Source organism: Bidens hawaiensis, unplaced genomic scaffold, assembly GCF_021521415.1.
Source record: "Bidens hawaiensis isolate Kalapana, Puna unplaced genomic scaffold, B.hawaiensis_p1.1 tig00018651_1, whole genome shotgun sequence".
In the NCBI taxonomy this organism is placed as follows: Eukaryota; Viridiplantae; Streptophyta; class Magnoliopsida; order Asterales; family Asteraceae; genus Bidens; species Bidens hawaiensis.
Window position 1 is genome coordinate 190,408 of NW_027492821.1, and position 16,139 is coordinate 206,546.

General features: G+C 40.7%; 2 protein-coding genes and 1 pseudogene across 2 annotated transcripts in view; 2 read left to right on the forward strand and 1 right to left on the reverse strand.

Moving 5' to 3' along the window:
• The window catches only part of LOC143556573 (nucleolar protein 56-like), a 191,625-nt gene that overhangs the window by 156,064 nt on the left and 19,422 nt on the right, over nt 1–16,139 (forward strand). The window lies entirely within an intron of this gene.
• Nucleotides 9,922–11,556, forward strand: LOC143556556 (GRAS family protein RAD1 pseudogene; annotated as a pseudogene).
• LOC143556557 (uncharacterized) lies at nt 12,201–14,484 on the reverse strand. Its single transcript, XM_077045844.1, has 2 exons — nt 14,340–14,484; nt 12,201–12,689 (listed from the first exon to the last, which is right to left on the reverse strand). Exons 1-2 carry the CDS (start codon nt 14,443–14,445, stop codon nt 12,295–12,297), a joined length of 501 nt encoding a protein of 166 aa, XP_076901959.1. The 5' UTR covers nt 14,446–14,484; the 3' UTR covers nt 12,201–12,294.

Here is a 16,139-nt window from a genome sequence, read left to right on the forward strand (position 1 = left end):
GCCTTTTCCCCATCCTCATGAGAAGCGTTGAGGGCTGCGGTCATAGCATCATCGTAAGAGGTCTCTGAAAAGACCCGACGCACAACCTACAAAGAAAAAATACAAGTATTAGAACCTTTTCTTACAAAAGAAAAGCGAGAAGATAAAGCTAAACATACCTGAGGCAACGCTTCTCGAAGAAGCCATTGGAGGGCAGCTTGAGCTTCGTTATGGGCGCGTTCGGCTTCGCTCTTGTTAAGGTTGGCAAGTAAAACTTCCTTTGCGGCAGCCTCTTCGACGCCCTTAAGTTTCCGCTCGGTGTGGTCAAGCACCCCCCTCTGGTCCAGGATTTCCTGGAGTTTCTTGGCATCTTCCATTGCCAAGGCATCATGAGCGCGTTGGAGAGCCTCTAATTTGTCCTTGAGCTCCTCATTCTCCACACGCAAAGGCTCAGCAACGGCTTCAGCCTTGGCAGCCCTCTCGGTTGCGTTTCGCGCAGTCTCCCTGGCCAGCTGAAGCTGTTCATTCACAGCTTGGGCAGCCTTGGAGCGGGCCTCGAGTCGCGCCTGAACTTCAACCTCGAGGGCCTTGAAGGCCTTCTCCTTGTCGGCGGCAGCTGCCGCCAGCTGTTGGTTCTCCTCCCGAAGAGCACGCGCCTCAGATACGTCCTTGGCACGAGCTGCTTTCAACTTGTCGTTTTCACGACAAAACAGCTCGATGCGCGGCTGCATCCGGGCTTGGAGAACCCGAAGCTCATTGGTTAGCCTACCCTCCTGGTAGCTAGCCATGGCTTCCCCCAACGCACCATGAGGAGCAGCGTGGCGAGCCCAGTCCACGCACTCCACAGGGGTACGAAGGGTTGTTCCTCGGCGTATGTTCCATCGCGGAACATACACTTCATTGGAATCCGACACTGCAAAAGAAACTAAGGCAGTAAGGAAAAGATGATACAAAACAAGGGAAAAAGAAAGGAACCCTACGCACCTGTAGGGTCAATGACAGGCCGATAGCCGCCAAACCCATCACCTGAACCTAAAGGAAATCCATCCAACAGGTCAGGCAGACGGGAAGGTGGCAAAGATCGGCGGGAAGCCCTGCGCGTACCTGATGGTCCGACCATCGGTGCCGGTGGCGCGGGCATGGTGGCAGCCGCCGTGGTCGCCGTTGTGGTCGCCGCCGTGGTCGCCGCCTTGTAAGCAGCAGCAGTAACCGCCGGCTCTGTGAAGGATGCTGTAAAAATCGCACTCACAGCCGGCGGTGACGTCATCACTGCCGGAACAGTTGGCTCAAAGGAATGAGCAACTGGACCAGCGGATGCAGGCGCAGGCGCCTGGGTCGACGCCTCAGGAAGGCTGACCGAGCCTACCGTCATTGGCGGGGAGATACTTCCCTGCGGTTCACCCCGGAATGCGTCAACATCCACGCCTGCACAAAGAAGAAAGTGTTAAGATAAATTTATGAAGTAATAAATCTACAAAGACAAACTATGATTGTACTTACGGGTTTTCTTGACCCTGAACGTACGGACGGGCGGGGAGGAACCCGATGGAGCCGGCCTCTTGGTACCGGCCACCGTCGTCTTCGTTGGTTCTCCGGAGGTAACGATCGTAGCCTCCGGAGCAGTGGTCTTCTCACCACCAGGCTCCCCCGCCACCTCTTCACTATCTGACTCCGAGTCAGATAGAACAACTGGATCAGCTGTGGAGGCCTTCTCCTTCCCCTTCACGCCGGCAGCAGCCTTCTTCTTCCGCACAAGGGGAGGACCATCTGAGGATTCCTCAGAAGAAGATAGGATGTAAGGATTTCCAGCAACGGGTACAGCATTGAGGGGTTCAGGATAGAATATCTCCTTACCTGGCCGCCGGTGGCTCAGGATCTCTTGGCCCGGCGGATAGACCTCCACAAACCTATCCGCCGTTTGCTCCAGGATGGGCAACTCATTGTCGTCCAGAGCACGAGTGCCCACCCGCACGGGACTGTCAGGTTCCCGCGGGAACAGGAGCGACTCCAAATTATTCCCCTCTGAAAGAAAAAGAAACAGTTAGAAAATTAACTAATATCAGCAAGAAAGACAAGACATACCATAAGGAATAGAGTTCAAACCGTATTCAAGAAGGATGGGAAACCGGGAAGCATCCTTCCATACCCGGCTCATCCCCAGCAGCACCATCCCGGACTCCGCAAACCGGTAAACCGGAGATTGGACCCGGGATATCTTCGCGAACCATTCCGCCTCCTGGTAGCTGGAAGCGTGAAGGCTCGGAAGCGCTTGACCCTTCTTGAACTTCATAGCAATGGGGATGGCGCGGGCAGAGATGTAGAAGAACTCCCGCTTCCACGATCGGAGACTGCGCTCGGTCACGCAGATCTTCAAACCCTTGATACGGGTTGTCAGGGTGTACCACCCCTGGACGCACCTCCAAGTATAGAAGGTCATCAGGCGGTCCACATAGGGCTCAATACCCAGAATCCGACACACCCACTCGAAGTGCCGGACCTTGGCAATCGCCATCGGATGCACCTCGGTCAGGTGCACCCCGTGCCTCTCCAGGACACGGTACACAAACTTTGTCAATGGGAACCTAAGGTTCCCATAAACAAAGAATGCAGCATATACCCCGATCTTGCCACTGGGGGCATCGTACACAGTCTGGTGGGATTCAGGAAACTCAGGCTCGAGAGACTCGAGCATGAACTTCCTGACGATGTACTGGTACTGATCGACAGGTAGAGCACACTGGCACTCGCCAGCAGTACTCCTATCGTCGGCTACAGCTTCAGCATCATGAGAAGACATTTTTGCAGAAAGAAGAGTGATTTCGGGAAAATGCTTGCCTGAAAAAGGGGAGTATTTGCCGGAAATCACTAAGAAGAAGAAGAAGAGAGGTGAAAGTGTGGATTACAAAGAGGCCTCTCCCCCTTTATATACTAATCGCAATTAATGCGGTGAATTTAATGCGGAGGAGAGAGAAATCGACGGTGCAATGAAACTATGACACGTGGCAAAAAGCAAGCTGGCAACAGCTGTAGAAAGGACGTGTGCCAGTAATTTCGCGGCCACGCGCCCGAAAAATCACGCCCACGCGCCTGAAAAAGCGTCTGGAATGACCATGTTCTGTCACGTCAACATAACTTCCTGCACGTCCTGACACAGTCAGAAGAAACCGTCGCACGACGTTTCAGAGGTTTGGACTGTTCTTATCTTTTCACCAACTCTTCGAATTTCAAAATTCAAAATTCGAAAATATTAAAAAGTAAGCGGGAAAATCCCCCCTTACCTTGGCAAACAAGTAACCGTAAGACGGATGCGGGTACAGTGTAAAGGCGAAACCCTTCACGCACCTAGCACCCGCAGGGAATTGAAGCCAAGTAAAACCTTGGCAAACAAGTAACCGTAAGACGGATGCGGGTACAGTGTAAAGGCAAAACCCTTCACATACCTAGCACCCGCAGGGAATTGAAGCTAAGAAAATCTTGGCGAACAAGTAACCGTAAGACGGCCGCGGGTACAGTGTTAAGGGAAAACCCTTCACATACCTAGCACCCGCAGGGAATTGAAGCCAAGTATTCCTCGGCAACCAAGTAACTATAAGACGGGCGCGGGTACAGTGTAAAGGCAAAACCCTTCACATACCTAGCACCCGCAGGGAATTGACGCCAGGAATACCTTGGAAGTAAAGTAACCGTAAGACGAGCGCAGGTACAGTGTCAAGGCAAAACCCTTCACATACCTAGCGCTCCGCTGGGAATTGAAACCAAGAAGGATCTTCTGGGCAATGCTTGCGGAAACGGAAAAAACATCCCCGCATAGCGGGAACGTCGAGAACTACGTTGTTTGAAGCTCCAGGATGGAATTGGTGGTCTTAACATAATTGATCACTATGTTCAAAACTACCAAAACCTCATGGAAAATCCATACAACTGGGACTCAATGCTCCTGACTTGCGAGGAGGTTACAGACCTACCCGCATCATACCCAAAGACCAAGCAGGAAACTCGGGCATTTCTGCAAGTGACAAGGACTTCCGCGGAAAGAATCCCCATGGAAAACCTTACAAAACCCTTTTCAAAACCCTTTGCTTAAGTCCAAAAGTTCACCTCACTTTATTAAACACGCATGAGAAGAACATTGGACTGGGGGGACTTGAAGAGGTAGGTCCCAGCAGAGCCCAGTTGGACCCGCAAGACTCACCTTAAACAGGGACGTCTGCGCAGAGACCAACTGGATCCGCAGGACCAACCATGCTCAGAGACGTGACGTCCTTACGCGCAGTACGCAAGCTGTTCCCGCAGGAAATGCCTCCCATGGTGAAGGACTCCGCCTGTTCCCGCAGCCTCGGATACAAGCCATGAGGGAAGGCCACCCGCGCAGCATGGCTACACGCACAAGGTACTTAGCTCTCGATCATTCAGTGTCACCTGAAGGAATGAGCAAAGCCGGGAGCAATCCCGCACAGAGGCGGGAGGGGGAATACTCCCGCCCAAATAAGCCAGTCTGTATACTGAAGGATCTTTTACTGTACCTGACGAGGTATGGGCGAAAGATCTGATCAGAGATACGACAGCTCACTGATACAGTATGGCGAGCAGCATGCTCCTGTACTGTATCACTATTAGCCGCTGCCTACTCACCAACTACTGTCATACCACGTGCGTAGCCGGCAGTTGGTGGAAAGGGAATAGTATACAGCAGGCCTGGTCACTATCAGCCGCTGCCTACCCACCAACTACCAGCAGGGCACGTGCGTAGGCTACTGTTGATGAACAGGAACACTGTTGCAGCCGGCCATACCTCCTTGGAAACCTACCTTCGGCTATAAATACCCCAAATGGTATGACCATCTCATCTTATCATACCTTACTACATTATCATCATATTATACCTGATATCTGCTCTAGCAATCTCTTAATATACTTTTATATTTAAAGAGCAATCTAGTCTGATTCTCACGCCGGAGGGTGGTCACAAGGAGGAACCCCCCCCCCCTTCTCAGTGACGAGCTCACGGTGTCTGTTTTGCAGGTTATCAGAAGAACCATCTTCCAAGGGTCTAACCCCTCGTGGGAAACATCTCTCCAACCCCCAGGTTACCAGTAATCTGTCCGGGGTCCGGTTAGTGTTTCTTCAGCCTTCGTCCCAAAAAAGTTTTTGCGCACTCAGAGCCGTGTGGTATGACTTATGAGATAATGGGCAAGCTACCAAATAAAGAGTTAAAAGACAATAGAGAAGAATTGAAGAAACTATTGATAATTATTTCTTTTTATAGTGAGGTTAGTCACTATATATGAAGTTATGTTTAAACTTTATTTTTAACCGTGTTTTGAACTACCTTAATACTTGAGTGGGTTTTTCTGAAACGGGATGCTAACCGTCCGTACTTATTTTGACGCTCTAGGTCTGACTCACCCATGAACTTCATTAAGGAAGAAACTCAGTTATGGGGAAACTTCGTTGAGTTAGATTTCGAACTTAAAACCTTAAGGATCCCCAAGCCTTAACCATTACCCTATGTTAGAGGTGCACAAAAAAGTCAGGTCCGGGCCCAACCTGGAACCGGTTCCTACCCCTACCCGATCCGCGGGTAGGACCAGGTATAGAATTTCTCCCTAGAACCGGAAATACCTGGTCAAAACCCGAAAAAAAACCGGAGGAACTGGTCAAAACCCAGTCAAATACCCGACTATACCCGGACCTGGTTTGACTTTTGTTGACCATACCCAGACCCGGTTCCAGGTTTATAAAATACCCAATTTGTGCACGTCTACACTATGTCATTGAATCAGAAGACAGATTGCTTTAAACTTTTATTTACGCCATACAAATTACTTTAACCATTACCAGATATACTATTTTTAGTGTAATTATAGAGATTGTATGTTTGGCAAAGGGCTTTTAGGAGCTTCTAGGAGCTTTAAGCTACAAGCTTTTAGGAAAAAACTCGTATTTATTGAAAAGTCTTGCTTGGTTGATATACGGAAACCGATACAAAACTCTTTAGATTATGATTAAATCATACTAAAAACTGATTTTATTCTTTTGTTGTGTACTTGATTTTCATTATTGCTGTATATATCACAAAAACTTTATTATATTCTCATATCTTGATATTGATAATTGCTTATTTCTTAAGCCATGCCTTGGATTTGGATGACTTAGTGACAACGTTACCAAAGAGGACCTTTGAACAAGAAGACTTTGAATTATACAAACTTTGTCTTTTATGCTTTAAAATAAGTTTTTTATGAAAGAATTATGCATATCAATTCCCAAAAGGCTAACTAAACAATAATCTAGTGAAAGCAACCAAAGTTTATATTTGAGATAGTGATGCAACATTTCAAGAGTATTGGGCCGGTATATTCCCTAGGCCTGTTGATTCATTATTTTCCCAACAACACTTGGTATTGGGCTTTTAGGCCCGTTAGACTTATACCTTAATGGCCTAATATTAATGGCCTGTTTCTAAAACTTGTTGGACAATTTCGAAATTTAATTAGTTGCATCACTGCATGCATCTTCTGTGGTCTTAATAAAATAACTCCTAAGTTAACTGTCACAGGTTATATTAGATTATCATACAAAGTAACAACCAGGGTGATTCATAGTATACTTTACAATATACAATTTAACTTTAAATAATGTTCAAACACATCCTTAGAAGATTCACTGTAATTTGCTTGTGCTATACAATGTTAAAACTCGGAGTTAATTTAACTGCGTCAACGAGCAAGCTTTTTTGCATCCCAAGCCAACTTCAGGCGAGATTCAAGCTACAAACTATTTGGATGGTCCTAGTGAGAATGACTGAAGATGAGGGTAGTGATCTATGTATGGGTTAAAAGGTAATTTTAAATGAATTCAACAGAATTTATAACAAACATCCATTTTAAAAACTGAAAAAAAAATATAAAATTTGAACTAATATCATAACTGATTTGCTCTTAGATTTACTTGTTTATGTAAACAGTACACAAATATTATACTTATAACTTATATATAATGAATTAAAATTAGATCTTGTCATATAAGGGTAAATGTAACAGGGCGATGAATGCTAAGGTTTTGGGGGATATTCATCCCCAACACCCCCCCCCCTCTACGACGATATGTCGAGCGACATGGGGGAAGGACGACGAGTTTTTGTTACCAAGATTCGTTTGAGAATATTGTTATATTCTTTTGTGTGTAGCATACACACACACATCACTACACCCCTAAAACAAAAATTCCTTCTTTGCTAACTAGGTGTCAAATGTCACAAATCGCCCCATTTTGTAGTCCCTCCACTACATACAACCTAATAATGCTATATCATATTTAATATAGCATTCGTCTCCAATTTGCAATTTAAAGTTCATGTGAAACTCTTTTATCATATAAGTTGAAATTGACTAAAAAGACCTTTACCCATAAGGCCTGCTATTGTTTGAATGTATTGTAAATAATGAAAATTGTGCCAAGTGTTTGAAGAAACCAAAGAGGGAAAATCTACATAATGGTGGTCCAAAAGGGTACTAAAGTAAATCACATGCAAAGCAAGGGCACTTAGTTTATTCATTCACAATGACTATATAGTAAAATACATTCAATGGTTGTTTTCATGCACACACACACACACAAATTTTTATCTTTTAAAAAAAAATAATTTTGGTGCTTGTTTTGTACTGCAGAAATATGGTTTCGAAGGTGAAGAAAAGGCAACAATGGAAGAAAAGTCAAAATGATCAAAGACAAACAGTAATGCAATGCAACAAAAGCAACACACCCACGTTCAAACGAAGCGCGTTTTGTTTTAAAGATGATGGTGTTTCGTCGGCTATATTGTTGCTTGCGTGCATCGTCTGTCAACCTTCTGTGTATCTGTAATTGTTTCAAATTTAATATGTTATGTCATTTGGTTATTTTCTCGTTAGCTTTAATCGTGTGTCGTCTACAATCTACATTGTTGGAACACCTTATCAATGTCAATGCACAATTGTAGGTGAGATATTTTCACATGACTAATTACAATTCAATTTAGTATTAGATTTTTTGAATGGAACATATGCAAAAATGCGACTTTGTACATATCTTGATCATCTTATCAAATAAAAACCGTTAAAAAATAGTTGCTCATGAAAACCTTTATTTGAAACAGAAACATGCAGGCAGGTTATAAAACTTCTGGCCTTTATCGATTTTCTTAATGTTAAAAATCATCACTAATGATTTAACCTAAAACCGTCAAAAGTGGACCGTATAAACCCTACCAAGAATTGATCAAACTGGTTAAAATATGGTCATGTGACTCAAACTGTGCATGAACACCAACAATATGTAATGGTAGTTTTCTTATGATCATAGACTGATATAAAAAACTTTGCAAGAATAAGATAATCAAGAGTGTAACAATTGAAACTCAGGGACCCAAACAGTAATATGCACATACCACATGGACTATCCGGTTAAATCTAGCTATTATTCAGGTTGAAGACCTAGATGACAACTGACAACAATGTATTTAATGATCTTTGTTAGCTAATAAAAAACCTAGACCAATGGTTGCAGCCGATATCGCCTAAAGATTCAAAGCATGTTTGCATGCTGCATAGTGCGAAACATTTAGCGACATTTTATATGATTCTACGAATTATATCAAACTTTTTCTTTCTAAAATTGACATGTTATGCCATTTTTTAAGCACAAACTCTAAGCAATAAGCATGCAAACAAATAAGTTGTTTGTCAAGATATATTGTTTAACCAAATGGTTATTAGAATATTCCTGATCCATTGTTAACAACGAAATAATTATAATTTATACATAAAAAAACAATGAAAACAAATTTGATGTCATCACTCTAATAGTGACAGAATGATAAATAATATTGGCTTAATTCTTGCTAAAAATATGTTAATTAAAGCAAAGGGATCTCATTATTATTACCTCAAGGGGTTTTTTCCATTCTTTCTCGGAGGTTTAGACCGAGTCCACCAAACACAAATATAGATACAGGCCAAGCAGAAAGCACCTGAAAATATGCATCATTCTTGTTAACATAGAACCCGATGAATAACTAAGCCTTTTGTTAATATGCATTTGGTCAGTTCACACCTAACGGCAATAAACCGAAAATTAGGGATCACAATTTTTTTTTCAGAATTCTAGTCATTTCAAGTTAAACCACTTTTGTAACAAAAATCTACGCAACCAACCAAACAGTCTGCTGTTATTGTTAACAAATTAAAACTATATAAACAGGTTCAGACAGTAAGAAACTACATTCGGTTATGAATGAAATCAAGAAAGCTGACCTTTTATTTCCTTTTTGCACACAAGAAGCACGTCCTGCTCGTTAAGCATCGTATAACAAAATATAGAAGTGAACTTTTGAAATCCACAAAGTATAGAGCTATGTGACTAAGAATAGTATTATGTTCTCAATAATCGGTAATTAATACTATAATAAAAATGAGTTTCTATTGGAACCTTAAAAAAAGTCTACATCAGATATAGATGGTCCTAAAACACAGCTGTTTATGTTTTAAACGGTTATGTGGCTACTTGGCAGAAATTTAATCCTAACCAAAAGAAGTCGAATTCTACCAAAAACTTAACTGTCAATCACAGGGGACCTTAAAGGTACATCAAATATATCTACTGTCATTAACGCACCGAGCTACCAATAAAGTGGGAAAATGCTGATCCTAGTTTAAACCTTTTCAGGTCCCGTAACAGTATTCGCTATAGGAAAACAACAATTGATATTAAACTTCATCATATATTATTTAAAACCTAGGAAACAAGAAAATGGAATCATCATAGAAATCGAAAACCTAGGAAACAAGAACGATGTAGTTACTTCTATACTTCTATAATGTTCTATATAAGCATCTTTCACCTGGTTATGGTTCTTTCAGAGCTTTATAAGATTAAAAATATATAATAATATAAAAGCTCGAAATGAGTCCACGTGTCTTCACACATCCACTTTATAGTAACCAAAGATGGAATCATCTGAAAGCAGGTGTCGATGGAGTTGACACGAGATTTAAACTTTGTGGTACAAAGAGAAAGGTAGATGGATCTTTTCATATGGGCACTCCTACATTATCGGAAGATCCGTTGTATGTCCATGATGATGTTCATGCACATAACAACATTAAAGAAACAAACTTTGATCAAGATCTTTCGATATTTCCATTTTACCACCAATGTTATTCTAACAGTCCCTTTGGTCAGAAAAAGATAAAACGAACGTTTAGCATGCCTCACGCTACTGTGGGTGAAAAAAGTCTGTTAGACGGAGTAGATGTCACCATCCGTCGTACTATCAGTACCAACAGCTTGCCCAAGCTTCAGTTTAGGGACCACATATGGACTTACACCCAAAGGTACTTGGCTGCGGAAGCCATTGAAGACGCAGTCTTGGAAACCGGGCCCACAAAACACGAGGGAAGTGTTGATGGGATGCATCTTGTTCAGTCATTAATCTTGTGTGCTGAAGCTGTTGCGTGCCGTGATAAAGCACATGCTTCGAAGTTATTAGTCGAGCTTCGAGCCAATGCACTTGTTTTTGGTTCATCTTTTCAGAGAGTGGCATCGTGTTTTATGCAGGCACTCACAGACCGGCTAGCTTTGGTGCAACCACTTGGGGCGGTCGGGTTGGTGACCCCACCACCGAACTTAAATGCCATTGGGTCGGAGAAAAAGGAAGAGGCTTTAAGACTCATTTATGAAGTTTGTCCTTATATTCAGTTTGGTCATTTTGTAGCCAACTTAGCAATAATGGAAGCCTTTGAGGGAGAGAAATTTGTTCACGTTGTTGACCTTGGGATGACACTTGGTTTGCCACATGGACGCCAGTGGCGTGGGTTGCTAGAGAGCCTCGCTAACCATCAAGACCGGTCGTTACGCCACATCAGGATCACTGCGGTTGGACCATGTGTTAACCGATTCCAAGTCATTGGAGATGAGCTGGAGGCTTATGCACAGGAACTTGGCATAAATTTGGAGTTTTCGTATGTGGAAAGTAGCTTGGAAACACTAAAGCCTGAAGACATTAAAACTTATGAAAACGAAGTTTTGGTAGTAAACAGCATTCTCCAACTTCACTGTGTGGTGAAAGAGAGCCGTGGTGCTCTAAACTCGGTTCTTAAAATAATCCACGAATTGTCCCCAAAAGTTTTAGTTCTTGTTGAGCAGGACTCAAGCCATAACGGGCCGTTTTTCCTTGGCAGGTTTATGGAAGCGTTGCATTATTACTCAGCCATATTTGATGCCCTTGATGCGATGCTGCCCAAATACGACACTAGAAGAGCAAAAGTTGAACAATTTTACTTTGCAGAAGAAATCAAGAATATTGTCAGTTGTGAGGGGCCTAACAGGGTGGAAAGGCATGAGAGGGTGGACCAATGGCGGAGGAGAATGAGCCGAGCAGGGTTTCAGGTCGCACCGGTTAAGCTGGTGGCTCAGGCAAAGCAATGGCTGGCTAAGATCAAGATTTGTGAAGGCTATACGATTGTGGAAGAAAAGAGTTCGTTGATTCTTGGATGGAAATCGAAGCCCATTGTGGCTGCTTCTTGCTGGAAATGTTAAACAAGATATAATATCTTTCCCTGTTTGAATCTCTAATCCAATAAAACAGTACAATTGATCAACCGCCAGCTTATGGAAGAATATAGGGAATGATTCCGATAAATAAAGATTCTAAGTGTGTGTGCATCCTGAATTAAAAAGGAAAGAAAACCGAGTGTGAACATGTTCCATGGAAGTATGATCATGAACATATGAAATAAACTAGTTATTGATTTGGTGTGTACATGTTCTGTACTGACTGGCATTCTTTCAGAACTTAATAAGACAAATTCAGGCAATTGCTATTTAGCATCTAAAAGACAATAAGCAGTTCCTACATTAATGAAGCGGCAACTTACATACGGGTATACTTCATTATAACATATACATAATTACTCAATTCTTAATCAGATAATTCAAATCTAGGGCTTAAACTGTGAGTACAAACAATCAGGTGACATAAAACATAGATTACTAACATTTTTGTAACTGTAATTGTAACGCTATATATTTATGTAAAAAGGGTAATAAAAAATGTTTGTCGGTCAACATGGTTCAACAAGATGCATTTCAATCTGAGATGAAAATTGAAAGATGACCCGTTTCAACTCTAACACGTAATAAATAACTGTAATTTTATAGCATTACATGGTAAAGAATTTGAATATTCTTTAATAAAACAACACTATGACTCAAATCCGCCATAATCACAATAACAATTAAGAGCTATACTTATAAAGTCAAATTCGGATTCATACTTCAAACAGGCGGTGATGGATCAACTATACATCCCTCTTGGAGTTCATGATCATGAGAAGGCGACAAACTTGCAGAAGAGCCATAATCCTCAACTTCCATTGCACTATCATCGCACGAAATTATCTTCTTGTTTCTAGAAGCCTTGTATTTTGAAAACATGTGCAAAACAGATAGGTTTCCACACGATTCTTCTTTCGAAATGATCAAAGATTGACTATCACCCAAGCTAGAAAAAGAGCCCGTGGAAGCACAATGTTCAGCAGCATTCACTGTCATTGATGCTTCATTAGATTGAACAATAGACATTGATGGACTCGTGCTCGTTTTTGTAGATTCCTCAGAAATTGAAGGAAGGCTAAGTTGAGAACCTTGCTGTAGCTTCAGCAGTGTCTTCTCTGCATAACAAAATTGACATAAACTTAAAAACAAGTCACACATTGAAGAATCCGATAATAAAACTAATCATATAACTTATAAATATGACTTTAACTACTCTTTTAATTTAAAAACACTCTTGAAAAACAACTTTTTTAAAATTCCAGCCAGCAATATACGTATTTCAGAATAAATTTAAGAATTTTATGCATTAGTAATATGCAACAACACCTGTTCATGAGTCAAAATTCTGTATAATTATGTGGTTTTACACTCTTAGGCTGATCATTGTGGGTTAACAGTGGTGGTGCTGCACTGCTGCCAGTCCAAGTCAGCAACACTTTTGCAGTTGGAGGGCTGCCAAACACCTTGCCGAAAGAGCTATAAACGTGGTGGGTGGTGATTGAAGTGGACAGTGGCGGCCCCCAGCGCTAATCCATAACAAAAGGTCTTAGAACTGATTATCACTTCACAGAAAATGTGCCAAGAAATGTTTTTCCGATTATTTATTTCATGTATATGCGTACTGAGAATAAACGAGCTTCATAACCAAAAAAAAACAAACTCAAGATCTGATCAAGCTTACCCAGCTGAACATGAATATAAACTACAAATAAATTGCATTACAATGTCTCTACTACCTAGATGCAAACAAGCAGAGCCACTTGCGAACAACTCAAAATCGGATCTATAAAAAGCTTGAAACAACCCAAGCCTGAAATAAAACTTATTTGGTTATGAAGCCCGGGCTCAAGCCTTGTATGGGGAGCTCGTTTATGCTTGCCGAGCCATAACGAGTCCTGTGTATTTACAAGTTTTACCTCTTTCAGACTTTTATGTATTAATTTCACACTGCACAGCCAAACTTGAGCCAGGCTTTGGTTCAGTTAAGGTTTTTCTCAAAATATATAAAGAATAACTAAAAACATATTACATATATAAATTAATCAATTAATCAATAAATAATAAAGCAAGTTTACAGTGATGGGTGAGCAATAACCGGACCAAAACTAACCGAAAAGCAGTTATTAGTTATTTTTTGTACCCTCGGTCAACCAAATTTAATTGAACCGGACTGAACCATTCATATTTTCATAAATTTCTAGTTTATATACCTCCATTTCATGTACTTCATATTTTATACAACCATTTTTTTGTATGTATACCTCCATGTGATGTATTTATATGTACATCTCATGTATTTATGCATCCATATCGTGTCCTTTTAAGTTAATTTTTAGCCCAAGTTTAATTTTAGTCATTAACCAAAACCGAACTAAAAAACAAAACACTAACCGAATAAACTGAATTAATTTACCACGGTTGAGACCAAACCGAACGTGCACAATCCCTAGTTTACACCCTTAAACTACCTTGATTAACCGATCAGAAAGATGCAATTGAACTTTAAATGTGAAACCTAGACGCTAATTTACATTATGTGTAAACTAACTTTATTTTAGGTCATAAAGTTAAATCTAAATAAATATAACTCAAAAAATATCTAAACTACTTCATAGATGTTAACCTGCTCATGTTCCTAAATTTTCAAATCAAAGTGCCTTCAAACCTAAAGAAAATAAAACGAGATGCAAAAGAGAGCCGATTCGATCGATTAACATCATAACAAACTGAGAATTGAAACAACAACAACAACAAGAGGAGAGTACCGTAAATGGAGAGTGAGTCATCTTTGAGAAGCTTAAATGAAGGTGTTCTTTCCATCTCTAATACCTCCAGAGAGCTCAATGAGCATGTCCGTACTCTCCCCAACATCCTCTCTCGATATCTCTCTTCCTCTGTGCATATAATAATAATAATCTATTAGAGAGAGATGAAGATGCATTGGATTGGCGGTAATTTAATGGGTTTCGGATAATCGGATTATAAATTTGGTGGCGGGAAAACACGCATCTGAAATCGATGATTTTATTTGATTTTATTCCTGTTTCCGCCCGCTAGGGCTAATGTTTTCGGTTTTCCCTCTTTCTTGATTCTTCTTGTTAATATTTACGAGTAGCCTGTGTTTTTCGTCCATATATTTTGTTCAAATATGCGGTTATAGTCTAACAATTTTAAATTTATGATTTTCGTCCATGTGGTTTTATTTTACTTGCAACTAAACTCGACCCCACCAACCGCGTTAAATCTGGTCGTTAAACCTATCAGCGTGCCCCTCACTTGAAGGGTAGTTTTGTCCTTTTTCTCTCCAAATACATCTCAGCCCCCCTCGCGAGGGGCTTGAGAATTAGGGTTGGGGTTTATTTGGGGAGAAAAAAGACAAAAGTGTCCCTTGCGTGAAGGCACGCTGATGGGTTTAACGACCAGACTTAACGGGGTTGGTCGGGTCGGGTTTAATTGCAAGTGAAACGTAACCACATAGACGAAAATCGCAAATTTAAAGCTATTATACTAAAACCGTAAATTTGAACAAACCACGGGAACGAAAACCGCGGATTACTCTTTAATTATTTTTATTTTAAGTGGATTTCTGATTTACTCCCTTAACTATAAGTTGTTCAATTAAGATCCATAAACTATCTCTTAAAGTGCAACAACGCTTCAATGGAGGACGTTTATTACATAACCAGATTTAAGCAGATAATTGTATAAACGTACGTTTATTTTTCTTTAAATCATATACGTAAGGAAGTTAAGTAACCGTCTGTCCAACCTTTTTAAAACTAATTATAACTATGATTAGGAGTTAGGACTATACCTTTTAAACTCTGACTGTAATTATGATAAACGTGAATTATGATTATACACTCATACACCTCTTAGGATTTGATACGTAAAATTGGTTTTGTAATGAACATGTTTCATACGTCAAAATGATCATGTTCATTAGAGCATCCATGGTGGTTCTAAATACGTCGGAAAACATCATACCACATAGGTGAAAAACATCTCAAAAAATATGTGTAAATGTTAAACATTAAAAATAAGTTAAAAAAATAATAGCAAAGAAAAGTGTGAAGTGCAGTGATTTTATTGGCTCGTACCAATGAATTAACAAGAAAATATGCCCACACCTCAAAGGGCAACTTCTTTATGAAAAGATGTGTAATGGTGTAACAGCATGACAGATGTGAGGTGGCATGAGGACAACCGACAATGCCCCACTACAAATGCCTTTACAAAACTAATTTTAAATATAGAACGTGTTTGGGATTGCTTTTTAAAATTGCTTTTTGTTTTTTGGAGAGGCAAAATGTTTAAAATGCCCCTCCAAAAGCATCCAAAAGCATCAAATTGGTGCTTTTGGAGGGGCATTTTAGACATTTGTCTCTCCAAAAAGCAATTTTAAGAAACAATCCCAAACACACCCATATACTGATATTTTTCCTCTTTTAAATGTTAATATGATTTTGTAATTGTATACCTCACTCTTTTTCTAACTCTCATTATATCCGATAAACAGTATGTACAAATGTATCATGCGGTTATTTACTTAAATGAGCATAAAC